Here is a 25011-nt window from a genome sequence, read left to right as displayed (position 1 = left end):
TGTGCTCCCAGCCACAACCTTCGGTTCTCTCTTCCCAACTTCCATCCCTGCTGCTCGTCACCGTTAGGTGTTCATGGTCACATGCGTGAGAACTGTCCGGAGCAAGAAAAAGGGTGGCAGAGACAGCAGATGCTCACAGGTATCCCCAACACCTCTCCTGTGAAATTGTTCTGTTCCTTCACAGCGGGGTGACCTGGTACCTCAGTGTAAGCACCTGTCCTTGAGACTAAATTGGTGCCTGAAGGTTAGCACAGCCTAGCTGCAGTTTGTCTGCTTTTTGGTGAGGAGAAAATTAAGGTGCTCTTACAGCCCTCTGTTGGTGGTGCTGTAATGCCTTCTGCCTCTGTGGTTATACAGCAGCGCCCCCCATTTTTCCAAAATTCAGAAAGGAAAAGTTGTAAAGTGGGATGAGGACTGAAAAAAAATGTTACCAGATGCCTCCTCTCCTTCCAGCTATGCTTTCTGATCGTAGCCTTTTGCTCTGGAGAAACAGTATTCTGACAGACTCACTTACTGTAGCCTTCCAATCACAGGAAACAGGATTCAACTTTACATAAAAGATACAACTTCACTGAATGCCACATTTAGTTAATTAAAAGATGTATTTTTTAGAAGTGTTGGTTTTGAGCAGTATTCTCTATTCTCAGTGGGACTCCTGGATTCAAAAAATCTTTTTTTTCTTTTTCTTTTTTTTTTTTTTTTTAAACACTGGCCACTTGGTTTAAATGTCTCAATGAAAACTGAGCTTTCTGGAAAATCTGCAGTCAATCTATACTTAGCACTTCATGGCCAAAAGGTCACACAAAATTCAGTACATTCCTACACAAGCTGTTGAAGACAGCGCCTCTTCAAAGAATTCAATTTTTAATACAGAATTGAAGAGTGAAGACAATGTAGTCAAAGGTACCAAATGACAGACAACATGCCATTAAAAATCCTCCAGAGATTAAGCAAAGTCTAAGTTTCCTCATGCTGCTCTGCCATTTTTCCCTACCTTGGCTGGAATGAAGACCTACCCACTGGAAAGTCAAGAGTAGAGTTCAAATAAACATTCTGTCTGTGAATTGGCATCAACTCAAGTCTCAAGAGAATACATAGTCTAAAAATTAGCAAACTTTTGGCAGATCATTTAGATGTGATTTAAATGATTAAATGCCTCTTCAAAGGAGATGGAGATGTTAAAAGAAACTGATTTTAAAGAAGGGGAAGATCCTTCTCAAAACTTGCACCGACTTCCATCTTGGATAAAATACTCATTTATGCATTAACCGCAAGCCACAAGGTGGCGCTCTTAATCCACAGCTTGACTACAAAAGAAAAGGTTTGGGGGTTTTTTCTGCCTTTTTTAATATTGCACAGTAGGAACATAGGGAGAAAAGCATGTTTTATAACATGGTTAATTTGGTTTCTGCAGCACCTCCACAGACTACACCACACACAGTGCAGTCTATAATGGTAAACATTTTTTTCTTAAATGAGACATGCTACCTTCAGAGGGTTTGAGAAGAACAATCTGGGAAAAGTAGTCCCAAGAAATGGTTAAAAAGCCAAGGAAACAAAATGAAACAACTACAGATGAGCTATCTGAATAGTAAAATTCTGTAACTGAACACGTAGCTGGCAATCCCACGTCAAACTAACTCAAGTATCTGCAAATCTAGAATTTCACCTGTTTTTCATTTGGAACAAAAGTAATTCTTCAGTTTTCCTTGAAAGGCATCTGCTGGTGCAATACCACTGCGATGGTCCACTGCACCCCCCCACCCCGCCTCCCCAGTTGTTTAGGTGTCAAAGAATTCCACGTATATTGACAACAAAGTGAATATGATTTTCCAGGAAGGCATGTAAATTGTGTATGCATACACACTACAAGGATTACTGATAAGCATAATAAAAAGAGACACATTGTTACTTTTACCTTCAACAATATAAATATATATATCTGTGTAATCTCATTACAATACTTCCACAGATGTATATACGTAAGTAGTTCTTAGCAAGATGAAAGCCAATCCATTTTCCACGGTGTCTGTGAAACCTCCATGGCTGGAAAACAAAAAGACTGGAGTGATTTTCCAAGGGATGGAGTTCTGCCAGCACGACTGAATTCAATTTATTCCTTTTTTTGCTCTTCACCTTTAGATTCCATTAGCACCTCTTGCCATTTCTTCTCCATCTCTTCTTTGCAACTCAGGAAGGCATCTTCCAAACGCCTCATGGAGTTGGCCAGGTCTGGGTTGGTACGTATAACTACCATGTCATATGCCATCCAGGCTGCCTGCACTACAAACCCAACAGATACTACTAAGCCAGGAATTTTGGCTAAATAAAAGCAATGGCTGATTCAATAAACGAATAAAAGACATGAAGTATTATCAGTTCAGATCTTATGTCAGAGAAAGCTTGCTGTAAAATAAAGTGGAAACTGCCCACAGTAATACTGAAATAAAAGACTGTTCAGTATTACTTCTTTATAAATGTCTCAAAATACTTCAGAATGGAAGTATACTGGTGTAAATTACAAAAGGGAGACAGACACTTTACCTAAAAATTATAACAAAACAGGTAATCAAAAAGAAAGGTTCAACAGACTGTTTTAAAATAAATGAACCAAAGAATCCACTCTCCAGACCAGTTGCAGTCAGGAGGCTTGTGTTAGGCGAGGAATGGTAAGATTAAGGAGGCTGCAGCATAGAGATGAAAGGTTTTAAGAACAACCTAAATAATTAAATTGATTTTGAAATAACAAGTATCTAATAAAGCAGAGCAAATGGTTTTAGCACTTATTTCATACTTTCCCTTTTGTTTTACCATAAATTGACTGTAGTTTTCTCAATGGCACTCATAAATTGTGTTTAATTACAAATAGTTCAATGAACAGTTTCCATCTAGCCTTGTTAGTTGCACAGTTTCTGATAGAATTATTGCAGAACACAGAGAGGAATATGTGGTCCTCTCCATACATACAAGACTAAGATTAAATTTGCAGAGGAGTCTTTATTCTAGCTGAGGAATTAAACACATCATGCACCGACCTGAGAGATACTATGTATCCCACCATTTTTCAGAATTAAATCTCATTTTACATACTATGTTTCAGTAATTGTACATTAAATACCTTAGTATTATTTCTGTTTTCAACCACCACTCAGCATGCATCACCTATTAATTTTCAGTATTTGCACGCTTTCTCCCAATAAAGAACACAAGGGCATTAGTTGATGGTGATAGTTTCCACTTATATTTCTTTCACACAGAATTTTACAGCAATAAATATAAATAGTAAATCTTCAATGTCTTCACCCTAGTAAACAAATCCGTATAATTCTTAATACACCTGTACCTGTTAGTTTTTCCATTTCCTCCAGAAGTTTTTCTAAGTCCCTATTCGGGTCCTCCACCATCTTTACCATGTTATCATAGTTTCCTTCCTGAGGTTCTGATTCGGCCATCTACAAGGAAACCAGGAATTTCACACTTTATTATACTTTGAAGTGAGTTGATTTTCCCAGTTGAGAGAAAGTAACATTGCAATAAATTTTAAAAAAACCAACAAACCCAACAGTGTATATAAATACTCAATTTACATGTGAATTCATTAAAAAATCTGACCTTGAAGTTACTGGTCATCACCTGTATGCTGCACAGTATTTTCAACCCATTTTGAAATTAACTTAAGTAGAAAGAATTACACTCAAATATGCTGCGTTTGTGCCAAATAAAGATTTTGGTATTAGTAATAACAAAGATCACCGTCAAACACTTCATTAGAAAATTTTATTTATTGTCCTGTTACAGTTGTCTCCATGCTTCTCTCCCAAATACTCTGCCATAGGTCAATTCCTAATTTTCAAAGGTAGTTGCAAAATCTCCATTAGTATCCAGTATTTCACACTTGCATGCTGCAGCAGGGTAACTACATACACTAAGTTCTGTCACCATCTAAGTGCTTGTGATTTACCAACCTCCACTTAAGTTGTAGGTAGTAAAATCTCCGGAAGTAAAAATGCTTGGGGCAAAAATATAGGTCGGGAGGCTCAACTTATGCGATTAAAAGTTTCAGAACCTTGATATTAACCGAAAATGTGGCACGCAGCCTTGCCTTTAACTTTCTTTTCTGAAAACCACCGGCGGATGGCAGGGAACTACACAGGGGGAGATGGGAGAGCTTCACTGCAGGGACTCCACACGTCCCGCAGCAAGCACGAGTTTTTGTCAGCCTCCTTTTTTCATATATGATTTCTCAAACTCAATTTTCCCGTCTTTTATTGCCGATAAATGCGGGAGGAATGCGACGGTTTACAACGTCTCCACAGCACCTGAAAGCGATGCCGAGCCTCACCGAGACGCTGGCTGCTCACGGGCCTCCCCGCACAACCAGCTCCCTGAGGTAACCGTGCGCCGGCAAACCCTTTCCCCCGGGGACCTCCACAAGCCCAGACCCCTCCTCGTCCCACACGAGGGGCCCGCTGCCACCTCCCTGCCGCCCAGGCGGGACGGCGGGCGGGCCCCGCCGCCGCCTCAGCCTCCCCTTTTCCCGCCTTCGCCAGCGGGGGGCGGGGACGGGAGCGGGCGGCAACGGGACACCAAAAAAAACCGCGCCGGTCTGTCCTCTCCGTCCTTTCCTGCACGCTCTGCCCCCGAGCTCACGGGCTCGATTAATTCTGTGTTTCGCGAAAACAAGCGCTTGGGTGAGGAGCTAGGCGGCCGAGGGACAGGCAGGGGGGTTGCCCCCCCCCCGCCCCCCGCGCCGGGGCAGGGAGGCAGTCCGCGGCGCCGGGCCCGGACTGTGGCACGGCTCTGTGTCCCGCCACCCCTCTCCTTCCAGCGCACCCGCAGCCGACCCTGGGCCCCCCTCAGCCGGCCTGGCCACCCCCCTGGCCGACCTCCGGGGCAGGCCGGGCCTGCTGGGCAGCGCCTGGTCCCCCGCCTGCCGCCGTGCCGTAGTTGCCCTTCCCCGGAGGCTGGACAACAGGAGGTAACCCCCTCCCCCTGCTTACGGCCCCTCTGGCTGTGTCGTGTCCCCCCCCCCCCCCCCGGGATGTATAGCCCCCTTACGTTAGGGTGGTGCGGGGCCTCCCCTCACGGCCGGCTGCCGGCCATTGGAAGCCGTGGCAAGGCTGGTTGCACCAGATGGCCTGTGCTTTCGGGGATTGTCCTGAAAGTAACCCAAAAGTTACGTCTCGAGCCCAAAGTTTGAAAGTTGGGTGGTGCCTCGGCTTCTTTTCTGTGGGGGATCGTCTTCCCGCCTGCGTGATGGAGAGAGACTTCAGACCAGGGCCTGTAGTGACAGGACAAGGGGCGACAGTATTAAACTAGAAGAGACTAGGTTGAGATTAGATGTCAGGAAGAAATTCTTCGCTGTGAGGGTGGTGAGACACTGGCACAGGTTGCCCAGAGAAGCGGTGGATGCCCCATCCCTGGAGGTGTTCAAGGCCGGGTTGGATGGGGCTTTGAGCAACCCCCATGGCAGAGGGGCTGGAACTAGATGGTCTTTAAAGTCCCTTCCAACCCAAGCTGTGCTGCGATTCTATGGTATTTGCCTTCATAAAAAAAAATACCAGAGGAGGTGTTTGCAGGAGTAGGCAAAGAAGGGTTAGCAATTTTCTGGAGACTGAGCAACAAGACTCAAAAGTTTGTCGAGAGTTTGCTGATACTAGGAATTACCTGGTATATAGCAGGGTGAGAATCAAGTACCTTCTCTGAATTGCTCATGCTCCAAATCGTGTGGCATTCCAGATCAATATCAAAACCTTAAATGGTTTGGGCTGTCTCTTGTTCTCCTTTTTCATCCACACAAACAAAAACTTAGTCCTGTTTGTAAACAGTGGAGTATATTAGTATTCTCATCATGCATGAAACTTACTCATCTCTTGCTATTACCACTCATTTCACTGACAACTGAGTAGCTGGTTTGAAGTTGGCAATCCATCTTCAAAACAAACAAAATGAAGTATTTATTCACCCAAGTTATATGAATGCTGCGGAATTTGTCACAGAGCATTGTGTTGCTGAAATTTTGCAGGGGTTCAAAAGCAGTTGAGCAAAATCCTTCAAGGCTTATAAAAGAAGAAGTTGTATTTGGCTAAGTAAATCCGTGAACCATAGGCTGCTGGCGGCTGGGGAAAGTGTTAAAGGAAGTATCATTTTATGATCTTACAGTCTTTAGTTTCCCTAGGCAGTCTCGCTGCCAGCCGCCTGAGGCATAGTACTAGGCTGATAGACCCTTGGTTTGAGGTGGCACAGTCATTTCTTAAGTAACCCCAGCACCTAAATTCTGTGCCTTTAAGCTATCCCCCAGATGCTGCCCTCCTGCTGTACCTGTGTGTATATGTGGTTAGGAGGCTGATTTTTGGTCTAGTGGTGTTGCTTTTTAATACTGCTTCATTACTTTATGAAAACCTGGGCAGCATATGTCATGTGTTTATGCACGTAATGCCAATAGCCTAGCAGCCACCTTGCTACTGCATAATAATAAGTGTGCTAGAATCCATTTCCAGTGACACTGGCAGACAGGAGCGTGTTTTGTTTCAACATGTCTTTGTTTATTTGTGACTCTTCTCTACTATAATTAGGACACAGCAATGTGTTAAAGGGTGAATTACAGGCATAAATATTATATTATTGAGTGGAATTGTTCTTAAATGCATTTTTATGTAACAGTGTTATAGCTCTTGGTGATAGGTACTTTCTAGTTCTTCTAGGGTCTCTATGGGCATTCTTTCCAGGGCATAGCTGGCTCCTTTTTGTGTGACACCCTGCAATTTATTCCATCCAGAGACTGGCTGTTCAGGTCGCTGTAGCTCTGTTCGCTACCTTCTAGGTTTTGCCAAGAGGAGCTGCTGGGTTCTTACTGGAAAATGGGAACAGTGTAAAAATGTGGTGGCAAAAAGCAGGAACGTAAAAGGAACATTTATATATTTAACAAAAAGAATGTAAGAAACTGAAAGAGAGAAGGTAGAAGTAACAGAGGAATATGCATACATACTGTGCTCAGGATGTTGGTTGCCTGGGACAAAAGCACTTAGGAAGTAGAGCAGAACTGAATGCATATGATACATGCTGCACCTAACTTACAGTCTAACAGTTCATCTCTCAGCCCTGGAGTTCTGGGAGAAGGTGTGGCCAAGCTACCAAGTTACGCTGCGGATATGTATTGATTTTGAGAGCCCAAAGAGCTCCTGCTTAGGGACGTTATTTCTTTGAAGAAGATAAAGGAATTTAGCCCAAATGTATGGTATCTAACTTCTGACATTTGACCAAGACATGTAAATCAGGAGCTAGATTACCCTTTGTACCTGTGACATCAGTGTAGGGAGAGAAGGTTTTAGTCCCTGAATTGCTTTACAGAAGTTCTTATGACCTTGTATTGACTATACAGAGAACCTGTGGCAGCTATGACCTTAACTTAGTTTTTCGGCTGTGTTGAATGAATCCCCGCTTCTGGGCCTGGAAAATCTGCCAAAGAAGCCAAAGGGGAAAACTGTACTGTAGCCTACTTACAGCATCTAACCAACCTTCAGGATCTTTCCTGAGCATCTGGTTTGAGAAGAGAGGGCTGACCAGACCAGTGACTGCATGAAACTGTGCAAATGAAATTTCCATTTGATTTAAGAACAGAGTTGGAAATGATCAGGTCTAATTTGGCAGGGGAGCGGTGGAAAAAGACTATTATTAGATGTGCCTAACCCTGAATAGAGGAAGTGCTGGCAAATTACTGGACCTTCAACTGGCTGAAGAAGCTTGATGCATAATCCTTCAGTCATTTCATTTTTATAAGGAGAAGCTCTTTATTTATTTCTTTTCATGTAATGCTACCCCTCCTAGCGTTTGTTCCTTTGGAAATTTTAAATAACAAAAACTGCAGGGATAAACTGAAAATCACACTAGAACTATCATTTTCAAGAAAAATCTAAATATTAAATAGGCAAATGAATTGTTCTCAAGTCAGAAGACCTGCCATCTTGAGAGCCAAAGCGCATGTGGCAGAACAGAGACTTGGGATAATGATGGGAGTTTTTCTTTCACTTCTAGATCATCTGTTCTGATTCTTACCCCATTAGGGGATGAATGGCTGGCTTGCAGAAACAAAAGAACAGGTACTGAGCTTTTCAGCCTCTGTGGGCTTAGGCTGACCAAAAGATCAGTCATAGTCTATCACCTATAAGCCACAGTTTTAAATCTTACATTAGGATGTGAAAGTAAGTCAGAGACCTTACCTCCTCTAAATTACTGCAGAAAAAGTGAATGCCACAACATTTAAGAAGGGGATCCCATCATCTGAAGCTTGCTTTTTCTGGTCCAGCAGCAGTTACTTGGAGCATGCTTACCTTCTGGAAGCTGAACTGCAAAATTAGCACCCTTGTTAACAGTCTCAGTGCATAGGATAAAGACTGGATGGCTTGTGGTTGAATTGCCACTTAGTCCCAGAAACACATCTTGAGGCCACTGAGCAGCTGCTCTGTGGTTTGGATGGTTGCTATAGCTGTCTTGGAGATGAAGAGGACATTTTTGTTAATAAGAGTGCCAGTCTACTGCCTTTCAGTGTGCCTAATAATACTTGCTTAAGGAAAAAACAGAAGGACAGAGGCATTTAAACTGTTTTCTTTGTGGATGTACACACAATAGAAGACTTACAGCAGAAGTTTGTCTTTCACAGGACAAAACATGACAATAAATGACTGCTGTCCCTTAACTAAACAGGGGGAGAGAATTGTGGATCAGTGAGGAAGATTATATAGTCTGAGGCCTGAACCATTGAAATATCTTCTCCAACCAGTCCGACAGGGGACACAGCAGAAAGATTGACTGGGGAAGCTAAAAGCAGCAGCACTTGCTGCTTTTGCATATGCATACCTTGAATATTAACCCTTTGCCTTTCCCACTCTTTCCTCTGCAGTTGGGGGCTTTAGAAACTGTGAAAGAAGGAGCAAAAGGAGTAGTATTGCCAATTAGCATATTTTTAAACAGGAATCTGAATAGGTTCACCCAGCTGCCCTTGGGGAAGGTGCCTCTGGAAAGTAACACATTTCAGTAAAGAACTCATTTAAATGAGGAACTGTCCTGTGCATTTTAGCCACTTTTTAATGGGGAATGGGGTATAGGACAGATCCTCTGCTCCTTCATGAAGAAAATACTGCTGAGAGTCAATGCAGCTTAGTACCAGAATAAGAGGATAACTAAAACCAGAGTCTGAGCCTATGCTCTGCAGCTGTCGTGATCTTTCTAACTCAAGAAAATTTTCAGTCTGGAAGATGTCTCTCCTGGTTTCTCATGGGTTGAAAGTCCACATCACAGAGCTATTTCACTTAGTCTATTTTGCCCACTTCTTCCAGTCTCTGTAGAGAGATCAAGCAATGAAGAAGACCACTCCTGGTTTTCACCATTTTGCACACATGAACAGTAAATGCCAGGTGGAAGAATAATCCCAGAGAGAAGCTTGGGATGTACTGGTATACGGTTATATTGATATGCAGTCTCTCTTGTGGATAAATTAACTACTGTGTTTCAGTATCTAAAGCTATTGCCTCTACCACAACTAAAATTTTCCCATAACAAAATAATACACGCAACACCAAAGTGTTAATAGGAGTAGGTAAGTTTTGCTCAAACAGTTGGCAGAGATCATATCATCTTCTACAACTTCCCAAAGCTACCTGCATTGTGTTGTTGACTGTGAAATGAACTTTGTCTCTCAATGATAGGTCTCATGTTGTTTCCTCTTGTAATACAACTGCCTCTCACTTGTATGAAGTAGGTAAGCAAATAATCTTGTACAGACTCATACAACCAGGAGTCAGGAATCTGAAACTCTTAACACAAGATTTTTCAGTAATAGGGGAGAGCAGGTGGGAAGAAAGTCCCCAGAACTAAAACACTGAGGAGCTGAGGTGCAATGAAGATTATGCAATGCAGCTGCTGGGGACTGAGGGCACCAGCAGAGCGCAATGGTGACCCCAAGGGCATCATAGCAGGAAAAGGTCACAAGGCAAGTTCAAGAGTATTATCCGGTCTAGTTGGGGAGCTCAGGACAGATTTTGAAGGGGTTTTGTAAGTGAGGGTCGTTGCCAGGGCTGTGTGGGAGCTCTGGGCTGGACTGGTGGGAGGAAAGGGCAGGAGAGAGCTGATGGCAGGGCTGGAAAATGCTGGCAGAATGCATGGACAGCCCAAGCAGGAGGGATATGCACAAGCAAGGCAGAGTGTGAAAAAATCCTGTGTTGCTGCTGTCTGTTGTAGCATGCTTTGGTATTACCAATCTTTTCTTTCTTTCTTCATTTGCAGATTGTGTTCCTGATAGAAAGCCTTTCAGTGTCTGGAGTCTTAGGGGGTTTGTACAGATTTTCTGTTCCAAGAACCCATTTTTTTCTAAACGTGAACCTGTAATCTGAAGTGTATGATTTCTCTTTGTCACGTTAGCCTATCCCTCTTGATCTGTGTTTGCCTGCCTTTTAAATTACACTCCAGGTCCCCTCCCGTGGACTCTTTTCTTTGCCTGTCTCTGTCATCTGTGGGTGAGCAGCTGGTGCACGGAAGCCAGGCAGACCCGTTTTACAAGTGTGTGCCTACCTGTCAGCCTGTGTGTTGGACGTACACTCATGCAACCTCCCTGGGGAGACAGCTGAGAAGACCTTGAGGAATAAAGAATTGAAGCTGGGCAGGTCTGGGGTAGGAAAATCAGTGAGGAGGAACTTAGTAATAAGAATTGCAAGCACACAAGGCAACTATCAGTGTTATTCCGGAGCAGCCTCCGACAAACTGGGAACCGGCAGCAGGCGAGCTTCAGGAAGAGACTACTGCAGGGCAAGAGAAGTGGTGTAATTCAGGTAAGTGAGAGAAAACACTGCTGGAAGATTAGCTAATGAACATTTATTTTTTTTAAAAAGACTTTCATTAACATAAATGTGACCTGAACTAGGATATAGCTGTACTGTAAAGTCTATACATCTGTGTATGTATGTATATACATCTGTGTATGTATGTATATACATCTGTGCATGTACTTACTGCTTGTATTGAAGTTACTTGTAGTAATAAATTTCTGTGATCATAATGGTATTGGGGCTAGAGAAGAAAAAAGATATGCCCTCTACATGCAGGTTGATTTAAACGAAATAACTTCTAGGCTCATTTTAAACAGGAAGAAAATAACAAAAGAAATAAGTTTCATATAAAATTAGTCTCAGTTCACTGAAAAAATGCAGGGCGATACTATGCATGTGTGTATAAATATGTTCAGTGTTTGGTTAAGTAATAAATGCCTAGGGCTGGATTCAGAACTAATTAGCATTTGACTTCCATCAGTGTTACTTGATTGTGAGGAAGCTAACTCTAATCCAAAGTGGTGCAGATGTCTAGATTTTTCTGTGTGTTCACCTGTTTGCATGTATCTCTGTGTGTGTGTGTGTGTGTGCATGAGCTACTGATTAAATTATAAACAAAATCTATGTTAAGTGCACCAAGAAACATCCCAAAGTTGAGAAATTGTGAAGCTAAAGTACTGTACACAGCTTCAGCTCAGTTTCCTTGTGGCTGTGCATTTATGAAAGCAGATTCAGGTTCCAATTTCTTAAGCCATTATGCAGCAATGTGTATCATGCAGTATTTTTATCACACAGTGTTCTTTACAACAAGAGCTACATGTATGCGTGGTCCTTTGAAAAACTCCTTCATTCTGCTTATGTCCTGTAACAGCTTTTGCTGTCACAGTTTTTCAGAATATCTGTGTCAAGTTTGTGCTAGGACTTGATACAGGCTTAGTACTGGCATTTACCCCCAAAATCAGAAGTCAGTCAGTAAGAAAGAGACAGAATGGCTGGTGTTTTCAAAAGTAGTGTGTGATTTTGACTGCACAAAAAGATGTCATAGGTAAAACTCTGCTGTTGAGAGTTTGGCCACTAGACACTTCATATTCCAAACAGCCTGCTCACTAAGGGCTTCAGGTTAATGTATTCCTCAGGGGTTTTTTATTATTTTAACTTTCATTTTGCAGATTACCTGTGAGGAAGAACTTTTCGTGGCCTTAATTCAGGGGGAGCGTGATCAAGATATAAGTTAATTTTTCAGAAGCTATAGTAGGCTGTGTCTGCATTAGAAAAAATTCTTTATTTTTGTCTTAATCACCATTCAGTTTCTGTACCTTTCACACTTCTGTACTCAAACTTCCTCACGCTGCACAAGTAAATTAATTTTTGTGAGATGATCAGAGTTTAAGGAAAACTTAGCACCATAAGAACTTGCATGTCTCCACTGATAAGGTGCCAGTTTGGACTAACCTTGTTAGCATAAAAGCACAGCAGTGCAGAGTCCTTCTGACTCATTTCTCAATGCAGTAGTGACTGCTGACTTTGCCTATTTTTTCTGCTCCCTTGAAAAGGAGCCAAGTTTGCCCTAAGTAATTCACCTGATCAACTAGCAGCATGGACCTCATTATTTGTTGTTTTCTCCATGGTCTAGCTCTTCAGAAGTGGTCGGCCTAGTTTTCTTTCACTCCTTTAATAAGCTTCAGTAGCAGCTAGCCTAGGTTTGATGTTCAGGTACTGCTTCTAATTTTGGGCCAAGAGAAAATCTTGAGTCACTGTACGTGATTTTTTGAAACACTTTGTTTTCTTACGGAGTGTTACAACTACCAGGTGTTGGAGAAGTGAGTTAGAGTACCAAATCTTTATAGCTGAGACATTATTATAGCCAATACAGCAAGCCGCAGGATATTATTAGTAATCCTTGTTCAGGAGAGAAGTGAGGTGGCTCTGGTATGTTTTAACCTGGGCTGACCAGTCAGAATTTCCCATTCGACAGTTGGAGATGCTGCTTGGTAACCCACAGGTGCCTTATGGTGAGAGATGAGATGACTCGATGGGCCAGGGGAACCTTGCAAACATGTCATGTTCTACCAGGCTGTTGGAAATAGTCACTAAGGTCTTCTGAAGGCAGAAGAGACAGGATATGTAGTCTAACAAATACATAGCTCTTCGCAGAAATATGTTCTTACGGTATCAAATTGTTAGGCTTGAAACCTGTGGGACTTGTTTTTTATTTGTTTTGGACGCTGCTTTTAGTAAAACGGTGGACATTACAGGGGAAGAAATCTGTTTCGCTGTTTGCTTTTCCATGGTGCTTTTCTTCTCCCTCTTCTCTCACATTCAGTGTCCACAACTGCTGGGCTGTCCTGAGCCCACACATCGTGGTTTCACTGCAGTTTTGGTTCCTGCAGTTCCCTGGTAGCTCCCCTCCCTTTCAGCCGCGCAGCCAGGGCAGTGTGCTTGTGCTTAACAGTTGCCTAAGCCTTGACTGGTGGCCATGTTCAAAGGTCATATAGAAGAGCAGGAAAATAATAAAAGCAGTGCAGAAATGGTGACTGGAAAAGCTTGAGAGTATGGTTCTGCCGCTGTAAGGAATTACATAGAAGGTGTCACGGTCAAAGGATTTATTTTGTCTTTTATCAGTCGGGCGGTGTGCTGGACTGAAGTGAGTAATTACTCAGCTGTTCTTTACATGCCTGTAGTCATATTACAGTTGGTCCTCACAATTGGTGCATGAAAAACACCTGCAAGAATGTTTTTATAATAAAGTGCAGTTAATTCAGGCCAGGAAGTCTGGAGAAATAACTACATTAATTCCATATCAGCTCATAGCACAGTTTAAAAGGTCTAATGAAGATCCAAATGCCTCTTAGCCTTTATTTTTATCATATTTAATTAATTTAATCAGCTGTTTCTTTAGACAGAATAGCTAATCAGTACTCAAGGATTTACACATTTGCACTGTGCATGGTAGGAACTGATGTTAGTTCCCAAGTCAGACATATTCACTGGCAAAACTGTGTATTTACCATGAATATGTGCAACTTACTTTCCTGAACATGGCAGGAGCAATAAGCAGGCAGTTTCTGTGTGTGCAGTTCTCAAGCCATCTGTTCCATATATTCCATGGGCATGTAAGACTTTCTGTTTCTCTTTCTTGTCAGTCTTCACCACAATGTTTGTCACTCTGGTTTCTTGACTCTTACGTCCTGGCACTTTAAATAGAATAAATGGAGCCTGATGAGAAATGTAAGTCCATAAAATGTGAGAGAGGATTGATTATTTTAGGGCAGATCACCTTCCCGATCAGTTTACCACATTACCATGTGAATGCTTGTGCTAGCGCGAAGGGGACAGTATACACATGGGAATGAGTGACGGGGGGCTGGAAAAACCATAGCAGGGCTTATGCTGGCACACAGTACCTGTGGATCTGTGCTGACACAGGGAATGGTTTCACAATACAAGTTTAGACGAATTAGCCATTCCGCCCAAGGTAGTAGGAGATCCATTTTCCCTGTTCCTGCTTCTGGATGTGTGCCCCTGCCACTTTCTCCAGCCTGTGTTGGCACTTGTTGAATTGCTTGGTGAAATAATGCCACTCACTAAAATGTCAGGAAATTACCTTGGCAAAAGAACAGTGAATTTTTCCTGCTAGGTTAATGTTTGAATCAGTTTACTGTGTGATCAATTGCACAGCTGGGAGCAAAACAAGGAGTGGGAAGAGACCAAAGAGAAGAGATACTCCCTTCTTTTGGCATTGGTGAGCACTTAATTCAGCTCAGCTGCATTTTCAAAACCATATTCACATTCAGTATTGGGGCTTTGTGAACTGGTTTAAGCAGCCCCCACAACAGCCATCTTTTAGCTGCTTATTCCTGTCCCTGTGTTGCCCTCTGCACTTTGTCTAAATTGCCAGGGCTGCAGAACAGCTTGGCAAACAAACATGGCTGAAAACAACACACCACCTTTTTTTGTCCCCCTTATCCTGGCTTGGTATTGGAAAACTGTCTTCATATAATAAAATAAGTAGTTGAGCACTGCCAATATGCTTTCTGCTATGTGGTGAGTATGTCCCTGTACATTGAAGATGTTAGTACCACATAACCTCCACGTGTCCCCTACAGGTACACTGCAAAAATATTTATTAAACATATAACAGGAGATCTGTGGATTTGTGAGTTACCACTCCTGTGAGGATGGAAATGTAGGAATTGCAATGATGTTGCTGTTAGTCAAGTAAGCTGCAGAAAGAGTGAAGTATGAGAATTTATGTGGTCTCGGCCTGGAAATTAGCACTGAAAGGCACTTCAGAATTATCTTACTAAGTACAACTTCTTTTCCTGCTTCCTGAGTTTTGCAAGAGGATAGATACATAGAGTGTAAATGGACTTGTCTAATCAAACTTTTCCGGTGGTAACACCTGCATGGCTCCATAAGCAACAGCAATGAATGGGAGTGCCAGTGCAAATAAAGCTTAATAGCTGCCAATGTTTTTGTTTCTGGATCCCATAGTTCTGCCCTGAGTATGGTTAGAAAAAATGGGTGCCACCCACTGGCATCACTGATGGGAGGTGCATAAGGGAGTAGGTAGGAATCTTTTTTACGGACAGGGAACCAGTGTAGACATGGTTGCTGTGTCAAAGCTTTTTTCCATCGGTCTTGGCGACTGTATGAGCATGTTTCTGTGTAAGTACAAGTTGGTATGCGTGTGCTTATATGTGCCTGTGCATGCACGTCATTTAAATGTAAGTGTGCATTTCTAGTGAGCATCTGTACAAAGCAAAGCCATTAGCTAGTGTTAAGATGGAGCTTGGACTGTTTATGGCTCAGATTATACAACATGATTGCTGGCTAATGGTCCTAAAGTCTATTTTCCTGTAATGTTCATATATGCCTTTTGTATCTGTGTGTGTCTTGAGAGTGAAAGAAGCTAGGACTGTTCCTCTTACAGTGATACGTGTGTATTTGTGTGTAAGAGTGTGTATGTTACAGCCAAGGTAGGCTGACTTAGTGTGCTTGCTTTCAGACTGTACCTGAAAAGCTTGGCGTTATTGCTGTATTATTGCTCCTTTGACTGGATTACTGTTGTAGCCGCACCCTGAAACCAGGTGAATTTGCTAGCCTATTAAGAACCAAAGGAAATAAAAAATGAAACAGACTTTTTGTGATACCTTAAAGTGCAGATATATTCCATTTTCCTCTTTCTGCTGCCTCTGTTATACAACTGATAAAGCATAATTTCACCCATTAATTTTAAGCATGAGAACAAACTCTGTTTAATGTTTGATCCATTACCAACTTCCATAAAACCATATTAATATCAGTAAGAATGCCATATATTATTATTAACATTTGCCATTGAGGTTAATTGCCTTGAACTCATAGCTGAAAATAAAGTAAGTACTTACAGGATAAAAGTCCCAATGCCTATAAAACGTTCTAGATGATACTGTTTGTGAAACTGTTAAGTCTTAAATTTTTGGCAATGTTTATAAGAAATAGTGGCTAAATGTACATGCCTTGCCTTTTTGACAGTCGTCGCTATTCACCACATTGAGTTTTGCAATTTAGAAATAGGAGTCCAGGTCCTCTGCCGATGTAAATCAATGCAGCACCACAAAGCCTATTCCTATCTTATGACTTCAGTCCTCAGTAAATATAACATACCTAGTGTAGTAGTGGGGCATCTTCTAAAACACTTATGTGTTCTCTGGAGAATAAACAAAACCACATACACCAATTTGAACTGAAATGCAAATTTCTAAGGGTTAATCTCCCCCTGTAATGCAGAACAGCTGAAATACTACATCAGGGATGTGTTTTGGGAGGCCTGCAGCTGATCTGCAGTCCTGGTGCAGCTCAAAGACACTGGCATACACTGGTGAGTCTAGCCCTGTTTGAGTGGGGCTGTACACGACACACGCACTTACACAATCAGAAGATTTTGTAGGTATATGATTGCACATCCTGAGAGATTAGTGATATCTGAAATTACAGCTGGAAGGGTGCACACTTGCACAGGCTCTGGATTTTCAACTACAAATGCAGACGAGTTCCAGATGCTGTGCTTCAGATTAGTTATAGAACTGGCAGTGTTAAGGAGTCGGTACCAGAGAGCCCTAATAACAAGACTTTTTTTCTCCTTGTCTTTGTGGAGCAATAGTACAAGTTGTGGCAGGGGCTGTAGTCAAGAATGACAGACATTTTGTATGCATGCTGCTGATCTCTTCATTTGTTATGGACCAGAAGATAAAAGGCTGAGCCATTTTGGCATCTAAGTGTGTTAGTTAGAAGTGTATTAGCTGTATTAGCTATTCTTTAAATATAATTAAGTTCATGACTCTGAATTTTTGTGCATATGCCAGCCTTTAGGCCTAGGGGTACCTGATTGCTTGTGAAGCACTGTAGAACAAGCTTAATCTTAAATTCTCTCTGGTCATGCAGTCTACCATTCATAGGATTTGACAGTGGATGTCCTGTATCATTCTCTAAGCCTTGAAGTCCCAGTGCTGCTGCTTCATACAACCACTGATCATAAGGTGTAGGAAGTTCCATACTCAGGTCACTTGTTGCTTCATGAATCATCCTTTGTCCTAATAAATTTCATTAATATTCTTTGTGTCTGTGCAGAAGACGGAGGTTGGAAACCCACTTGCTCGTAATTGAACATGGCAGGGGCTGTAAAAAGATTCACACGCATGCTACTGGAGTGCAACAGCAATGACAAGCTATGTGGTAAGATTCACAGATTCTTTTAAGTAAGAAGCTTTCACATACTGAGCAGGAAGTCCAGCTTTACTAAAAAGTGGGCCAAGCCTTTTCCCCTCCTCCACCTGCATCTGAGAAGGATCTGGCCGAGCTTTTCCTGCGTGTGTCTTGGGGGAGAAACTTTTAAGGGGATACAGCCTTTGTGGTGGGATTCTTCTCACATAATTTTAGGCATTTTAGAGTATTTCTACTTTGAATGAGACGTAATATAGTCATTAAAGATTCCCTGCAGCTTCCCTAAGGACCAGTCTTGTGAGATTTTGATTTCATGACTTTCTGTCATCTTTGGGAACTGAAATGTGGTCTTGGCCTATGCAAAAATAGCACCACCTCCAAATCTGGGAACATAAGAGAGTTAGTTACCTGCAACATCCTTGTTAATTGCAATGTCTTCCAGTCAAATTCCAAACCAGGTGACCACGCCCAGTTTTCTTTAAAATGCTCCCTATAATTTTAATGGAAGGAGCTGAAGCTGTAATTGCACGTGTATTTGTGATGGCATAGCAATATCCAGCCCTTCCCATCTCCCTGGTAAGCCTCTGCCAGGGCCGGTTCTGTTTCACTGGTGGATGATACTTATACATGGCTACAAGTCCTAGGCTCTGTATTAAGGCATCTAAATAAGTGAACTTAGGTGTGGGAGTCCCAGTGGTTTCATGCAATTTAGATACTCAGCACCTTTGAAAAATAGAGTGGCAGCACTGACAGTGTTCAGTTGCTATTCCAAGGAGCAGAGGATAGATACACATGCTTTTGGGTTTGAAAGGTACTGAAATGGGTTATTACTACTTTGTTATATAGAACCAATATGCATCTGGCAGTGCTGCTTATTCCTTGGTTTCCCATTTTCTTTTTCTGCTGATAGTTGTGCGTGAATATCAGACTGAAGTGATTGTTGTCCCAGTTCTCCTTGTGGGTTTTTTTGTCATCGTGCTAACTGTGATCCTTTGGCTCCACTGTCGAGGCTTGCGAGCAAAGCAGCAGCAAGCATCATCATCTGAACACCAAGGTAAAAAAATGTTTTTCAACCAGAGGAAAGAGTGTTGTTTCAGTGGCCAGAAGTCAATCCCATTTCCCCATTGCTTGAGGTGTTAGGCAATAGCATTTATGAAGAGCCTGAGTGGTATTCAGCAATCCAGTGAACATCAGAAAAACTGCAAACCCTGATTTACCCCACTTGCAGTAGTAGTAGTGGAATCTGTAGTACAGATAGATCTGACAAAACCTAAAGCAACATACCATATAGGCTGTTTAACATACTGTGGTAACATCACTTGAGAGCTGTGAAGTGTGTTCATGTAGCAGCCTTCTAGAGGCTACTGCAAGGACAGTTTCACTGGGGTAATTATGAATGACAGTCGTTTTGATGCAGATCACACCTCGTTAATCCATTTTCTATACTGTCATTTAAGAAATTTAATTTCAAGCTGTTGTCTCCCACTTCCTATGGAGACAACAGGAAACAAGAGGGACTGGTGAGGGTGTAGGGGAAGGTTTGTTGGTACCGCAAAATGTTGCTGTGTGGAAAGGAAAATCCAGTTCTGAACTGATTTTGGTTTTGTGGAGGAAAAAGCCTCTTCAGCCTATATTAAGGGAAATAATTGAGAACAAAGATAAGGCCTTTGTGGGAACACCCTGTGCATGTCGCTTACATAACAACTGGTAGCTGGTAATAAAAGAAAATGGTCATTGCTTCAGCACAGGGGAATCAAGCACAAATGCGTCTTATCTAGAAAGTCTGCATAGTTAAATATAGTAGAGATCTCCAGATTCATTCTGCCTTTTCATCAAACAGAGTGGGAGATAAATTCCTTCTCTTCAAGGGCCAGAATAACTAAGAGACAATAACAGTTCCGTATTTTGTCCTGATTTCCAAAACAGTATGGAGCAAAAATTAAAGAGGATAGAAGGACAGGCATTGCCATCTACCACAAGAGTTCATCTGTCTGTTTTTATGCATCATGTGTATTTGCTTTTGTCAGTGAATGACAAGAATCAGGAGGAATCCAGCTCAACAGAGAACCATTATATCCAGCTGAGTGAGACATCTGTGGAGAGCCTGCTAAATTCTGCATCCTTGATGCTGAAAGAACTGGAGATACCACGAGAGAAACTCTCACCAGGCACCTTGCAGCTGATAAAACATGGCCGCTATGGGAGCATCTACAGAGCACAGTTGGAAACTGGGAACCCCGGGAAGACTAAGACTGTAGTACTGAAAGTCTTACAAGGTAAGGCACATGGCCAGAATCTGCTTTGGTACAGATCTCTGTATCAAAGACATGATGCTGGGCAGAACTTTGCAGTCATTACTGGGCAAGAACAAGCTGTGTTCGGTAACATGTTAGCTAGTCAGAGTGGTATTTTGGTAGGAGTGTCTTGGTAAGACTAAAGAAATTGCTGTTCATGTTGATTTTAAGCTACTCACCCTGTTCTATGCTGCCTCTGTTTGTTGTGGGTTTTGGTGGTTTTTATTTTGTTTTGATTTGGTTTTGTGGTTTGTTTTGTTTTGGGTTGGGTTGGGTTTTTTTGTTCTTTCAGACCTGGCCAGTACCCAGGAAGTAAAGGATTTCCTGAGGAGGATTGAATTCCATCAAAATCTTGGCCATCATGAGAACCTGGTTGAATTGGTGGGATGCTGTGTAGACCAGCTCCCACTTTATATGATCATGGAAGATGTGTCTCTTGGTGACTTGTTGACATTTCTATGGACATGTCGGAAGGTGAGTCAAAAGAGAAGATATTCTATCATCACTTTAAATTTCTTAGGTACATATCCATCCATAAGTCATAGTCCATAAGTCATAGATGATTCTTTTCATCTCTCCATGCATCCCTCTATATTAGCCTAAACTATTTCCATCCCCCAGAGAAGTTCTACACAAGTCTAAACTGGAATAGAATTAGTGGATATCTCGATAGATATGATATAGTTTGAAGAAGTTGACATACGTAGAGCTAAGTCCTACTTTGCAGACCACTTGAGTTCCTTGAAGGGTATAGCAGGCACTGGAATAAGAGTGAGAGTTGGTACAGCTACCTGAATTTCTAAAAAGTTTTAAATAATGTCTCACTCCAAATGCTTTTAAGAAAGCAGAGCAGTGACAACACCAGGGAGAAGGTCATTGAATGATAACAATTGATTAAAAGACAGGAAACAGAGCATGAGAGTGAAAGGTTGGTACTTGCACCGGAGGGAGGTCACCCACCTAGGACCTGGTGCTGTTCGCTGCATGTATCAATAACCTACAAAATGGGATGACAGTGAGGTGATGATGGTTGCCGATAATTCTAGCCAGTAAAGGCAAGGGCTGACCCTGAGGAATTGCAGAAGGGTCTTCCAAGATTGAGAGACTGGCCAATAAAAAGAACAGATGAAATTCAGCATAGTTAAAAATGAAGTGATGCACATGTAGAAAAGCAGTCTTAGCTTCACATATGTAGTGATGGCCTCATATCTGCCCATTGCTGGTGAGGAGTAAAATCATGGTTCTGATTGTATGAAAATATACAGTCCAATGAAAATGTTAACTGAAGAAAAGGAACCAAATATTAGGCACTATTAAGAAAGGCATAGAAACAGAACTCTGCCATGTCACTATATAAATCCATCATTCTCCTACCTCTAGAACACTAAATACAGAGAGATTGCTTACTGCCTCATTCAGCAAAAGGTCAAGGTGGTAGCAAGTAAGGCTAGTAAGTGCCTTGTTCAAAACAAATGCAGGTGGTTCTTCATGAAGTAGGGAGTTGACTAATAGAATTCCTTGCCACTGACTGCTGTGAATACTGAAACTTTACATGGGTTCAAGACAAGACTGAATATATTCATGGAAGATAACCTTTCAAAGGTTACTGAATGTGTTGAAACTATAACCATCTCAGGAAGTTCTCAAATTGAAAATAGTTGGGGGCTGGCAAACGACACAGGAAAAGCATTGTGTGCTTACCTTATTCTCTCTCTCTCTCCTGGACATCCAACTAGGGTCATTTACAGGCAGGATAGTAAGAGAGATGGACTGTTAGTCTCGTACCAGATAACCATTCATATGTTATAAATGTGCTTTTCTACTCATCATTCTAATTTATAATATATCTTTCATTCATCTGTATGGATTGTCATTCTCCTCTGTCATTCTGCCCATTTCTGTCTAACCTATTAATCTCTTCTCCACCCTTCAATTTTCCCACCAGTTGTCTCTAGTGTACTTGTCTTACCCAGCACACCATCCATCAACATCACCCATCCATGTACCTTTATATTTCAGTCAATTTATGACCAATTTTGAAATTAGCTGGGGGAGCATAAGATTAGATAGTACTCATTTTATTGGATTAGAAGGAAATATTCCCCAGTACCCTACAGCTATGGCATTTGTTTGAACCAAGGTCTGCTTTTTTGTCTCTAGGATGTAATGACAATGGATGGTATCCCCTATGACCTCACTGAGAGGCAAGTATATGAAGTTGGACAGCAGGTTGCAGCAGCTCTGGTAAGTCTGCTCACATTTGCTGCATTTTTTCCTTCTTGCTTGATTGGAACACAGGTCTGCATGGTGGCTGGTCTTCTTGGCCTAAGCACTGAGGATGTGCTTTGTTAAAACTGAGCCAAATATGCTTGCATTATTTTGGTGAGCATACACCTCTATTCCACAGTGTGGAAGACAGGCATAAACTAAGTGAAAATTGATATCAGTTAATATTCCTTTTAAAATTATCATGGTTTCTTTCTTTTCCAACTCTCCAGGCTTACCTTGAACAGAAGAAGTTGTTCCATGGTGACATTGCTGCCAGGAATGTCCTGCTTCATCACAACTTCACTGCTAAGCTCTGTGGTTTGGGTCTGGCCTATGAAGCTCACACATATGGTGCCAACTCAGTCACACAGATTGTGCCAGTCAAGTGGCAGGCACCAGAGCGGCTCCTCAAGAAACCCCCCAGCATCAAGGCAGACATGTATGATTTAATTTTTGGACTAGAAGTTCCTCTCTCTGTCAGGCCTATCTCTTTCACTCCTTTATGTATCATTTCATGTCCTGCAGTTCACAGTAAGGCCTATCTAGTCTCAGTGTAATGCTCCACTTTATAGCTCATACCTTCTCTTATAATTTCTGAAGGTCATGCCTTGTATGTATTTAAGCTAGCTAGCTAGCTAGAATGGAGACTTAACATTGCTTTGTTTTCTTTTCTTGCAGATGGTCTTTTGGAATTCTACTGTATGAAATGATAACATTAGGTAAGAAGATTAATGATAATAAAAAAATATGTAAGGAAGCAGCAAATTAACAAGACCCAAAATCTCAAATTTTAGCATGTAAAGTTGGGCCATTTAAATAAACATCTTGTTTTTCCAACTTGCAAAGTCTTGACAATTCCTTTTAGACTGTCTGTCAGTGTGAATTGTGATAGGAAAAAAATGGATTTTGGTAGGGAAGACAGGCATTCTTACAGACAAGCTGCTATCTGCAACCATTACCTTATAGTTTTTCTACTGTTGCTCCTTTTGCTCTTCCAGGTGCTCCACCATATCCTGAAGTGCCACCTTGTGACATCTTACCATACCTGCAGAGACAGAACATTATGAAGCAGCCCTCAAGCTGCCAGCAAGCCATGTAAGCCACTTGCTTTATGGACAATTGAACTTGAGATCTGCAGAGCTAAATGGAAGTAAGACATGCAAAACTAGATCTTACAGAAGATCTCTAAGTCTAGACTATACAAAACAGTAACCTGTTAGCTGAGGAGACTTGTTCTCACATGTCTGCCACATCTCCTTACTGGATTCTGCTGTATGAAACCTTGATTGCCAAAACCGTTCTTTCCTGCATTTGAAAATTGCTCTTGTTTCTGTTTCCTTGTCTGCCCCTGCATTTTGCTGCTCCACTGCTTCCCTGCAAGGTGCAGGACTATTCTGGAGTAATCTTTCTCCTCTAAGTTGTGGGATTCTCCCTGAAATGAACAAATCATCCACAGGGAAGATATAAGGCATTATTATTTCCTTTTGTGAAGACATAATTTCTTTTGATATTCAGAGGCTTTTTCTTTCATAATGCTCTTTCAAAAGGGAATACCAAACAATCTTCTTCCCTTTTCCCATACTCACAGTTGACATGCTGGCAAACAACTGCATGCCTTTGTCCCCACACATTATTATGTGGTTGCAAATTCCAAAGGATCATTGAAAGAACTTTATATGAAGCAGAAAAAGAGGAGGTCTCTAGATATTTTAAATATGAGATGATTTGACTGTAGTAAAACTTTGTGTTGGTGCTTCTCATTCCCAGTGCTGCCCTACTTCTCCATCTTACAGGTATGGCATCATGACGTCCTGCTGGCAGTGGAATGCAACTAAGCGGCCTTCTCCAGCAGACCTGATCCGGTCCCTACAAACAGCTGTAAAGACCAGCAATGACCATGCAGTACTGCAGGTGCCTGAACTTGTGGTGCCTGAACTCTATGCTAATGTTGCTGGTGTTGATGTACACAGCCTAGTGAGGGAATACACCATACTCTGAAGGACCCTTTCACATGTTGGTAAAGGAGAAGTCTCTGATTTTGCCCTTTCTAGACCCTTTGCAAGCCCAGAGTGAGGTGCATATGTTGGGAGGGATCCCTTTGTTTTTCAAACACATCATATATATCAGATCTCTCCTCCATACCAGAAAAAACAAACTATTATGATTATTATTATTAAATCAACCTGTTGATATCATTCTGCCAGTGGTCATTTGGGAACAAAGTGGGTTTAGGAAGCTGTAGAAAATGTAATGAGAAGCTTGAGTTAAAGAAGTGTATTGAGTTTGTGTGGCAAGGTTTTAGTAGTGGAGGTGCTACAGGGATGGCTTCTGTGAGAAGATGCCAGAAGCTTCCCCCATGTCTGATAGAGCCAGTTCCAGCTGTCCCCAAGATGGGCCTGCCACTGGCCAAGGCTGAACCCATCAGCGATGTTGGTAGCACCTCTGTGATAACTTATCTAAGAAATGATAAAAAAATACTGCGCAACAGCAGCCGGAAGAGCAGAGTGAGAATATGTGACAGAAACAGCCCTGCAGATACCCAGGTCAGTGAAGAAGGAGGGGGAGGAGGTGCTCCAGGCGCTGGAGCAGAGATTCTCCTGCAGCCTGTGGTGAAGACAATGGTGAGGCAGGCTGTCCCCCTGCAGCCCATGGAGGTCCATGGGGGAGCAGATCTCCACCTGCAGCCCGGGGAGGACCCCACGGCAGAGCAGGGGGATGCCCGAAGGTGGTTGTGACCCCATGGGAAGCCCATGCTGGAGCAGGCTCCTGGCAGGACTTGTGACCCTGTGGGGGACCCACGCTGGAGCAGTCTGTGCCTGAAGGACTGCAGCCTGTGGAAGGGACCCATGCTGGAGCAGTTTGTGAAGGACTGCAGCCCGTGGGAAGGACTCATGCTGGAGAAGTTCATGGAGGACTGTTTCCTG

General features: G+C 42.2%; 2 protein-coding genes across 8 annotated transcripts; one reads left to right on the top strand and one right to left on the bottom strand.

Annotated features, from left to right (window-relative positions):
• Positions 1-1382: 1382 nt before the first annotated feature.
• SYCE3 (synaptonemal complex central element protein 3) lies at positions 1383-5195 on the bottom strand. 2 transcript variants are annotated; one of them, XM_069806760.1, is made up of 3 exons: positions 5059-5195; positions 3344-3452; positions 1383-2283 (listed from the first exon to the last, which is right to left on the bottom strand). In XM_069806760.1, exons 2-3 carry the CDS (start codon positions 3450-3452, stop codon positions 2114-2116), a joined length of 279 nt encoding a protein of 92 aa, XP_069662861.1. In that variant the 5' UTR covers positions 5059-5195; the 3' UTR covers positions 1383-2113. The 2 variants fall into 2 exon arrangements, with proteins under 2 accessions (XP_069662861.1, XP_069662860.1); XM_069806759.1 differs by lacking the exon at positions 5059-5195 and adding an exon at positions 4320-4546.
• STYK1 (serine/threonine/tyrosine kinase 1) lies at positions 4740-24282 on the top strand. Of its 6 annotated transcripts, XM_069806755.1 has the most exons (13): positions 4740-4978; positions 6824-6957; positions 10282-10327; positions 10465-10823; positions 17433-17537; positions 18436-18579; positions 19553-19801; positions 20112-20293; positions 21980-22063; positions 22318-22526; positions 22766-22806; positions 23086-23182; positions 23881-24282. In XM_069806755.1, the coding sequence occupies exons 5-13, from the start codon at positions 17471-17473 to the stop codon at positions 24083-24085; spliced, it is 1278 nt and encodes a 425-aa protein (XP_069662856.1). In that variant the 5' UTR covers positions 4740-4978; positions 6824-6957; positions 10282-10327; positions 10465-10823; positions 17433-17470; the 3' UTR covers positions 24086-24282. The 6 variants fall into 6 exon arrangements, with proteins under 6 accessions (XP_069662856.1, XP_069662857.1, XP_009912429.1 ...); XM_069806756.1 differs by lacking the exon at positions 6824-6957; XM_009914127.2 differs by lacking the exons at positions 4740-4978; positions 6824-6957 and having other exon boundaries at positions 9853-10327.
• Positions 24283-25011: the final 729 nt, after the last annotated feature.

Source organism: Haliaeetus albicilla, chromosome 19, assembly GCF_947461875.1.
Source record: "Haliaeetus albicilla chromosome 19, bHalAlb1.1, whole genome shotgun sequence".
Taxonomy (NCBI): Eukaryota; Metazoa; Chordata; class Aves; order Accipitriformes; family Accipitridae; genus Haliaeetus; species Haliaeetus albicilla.
This window is presented reverse-complemented; position numbering and strand designations above follow the sequence as displayed.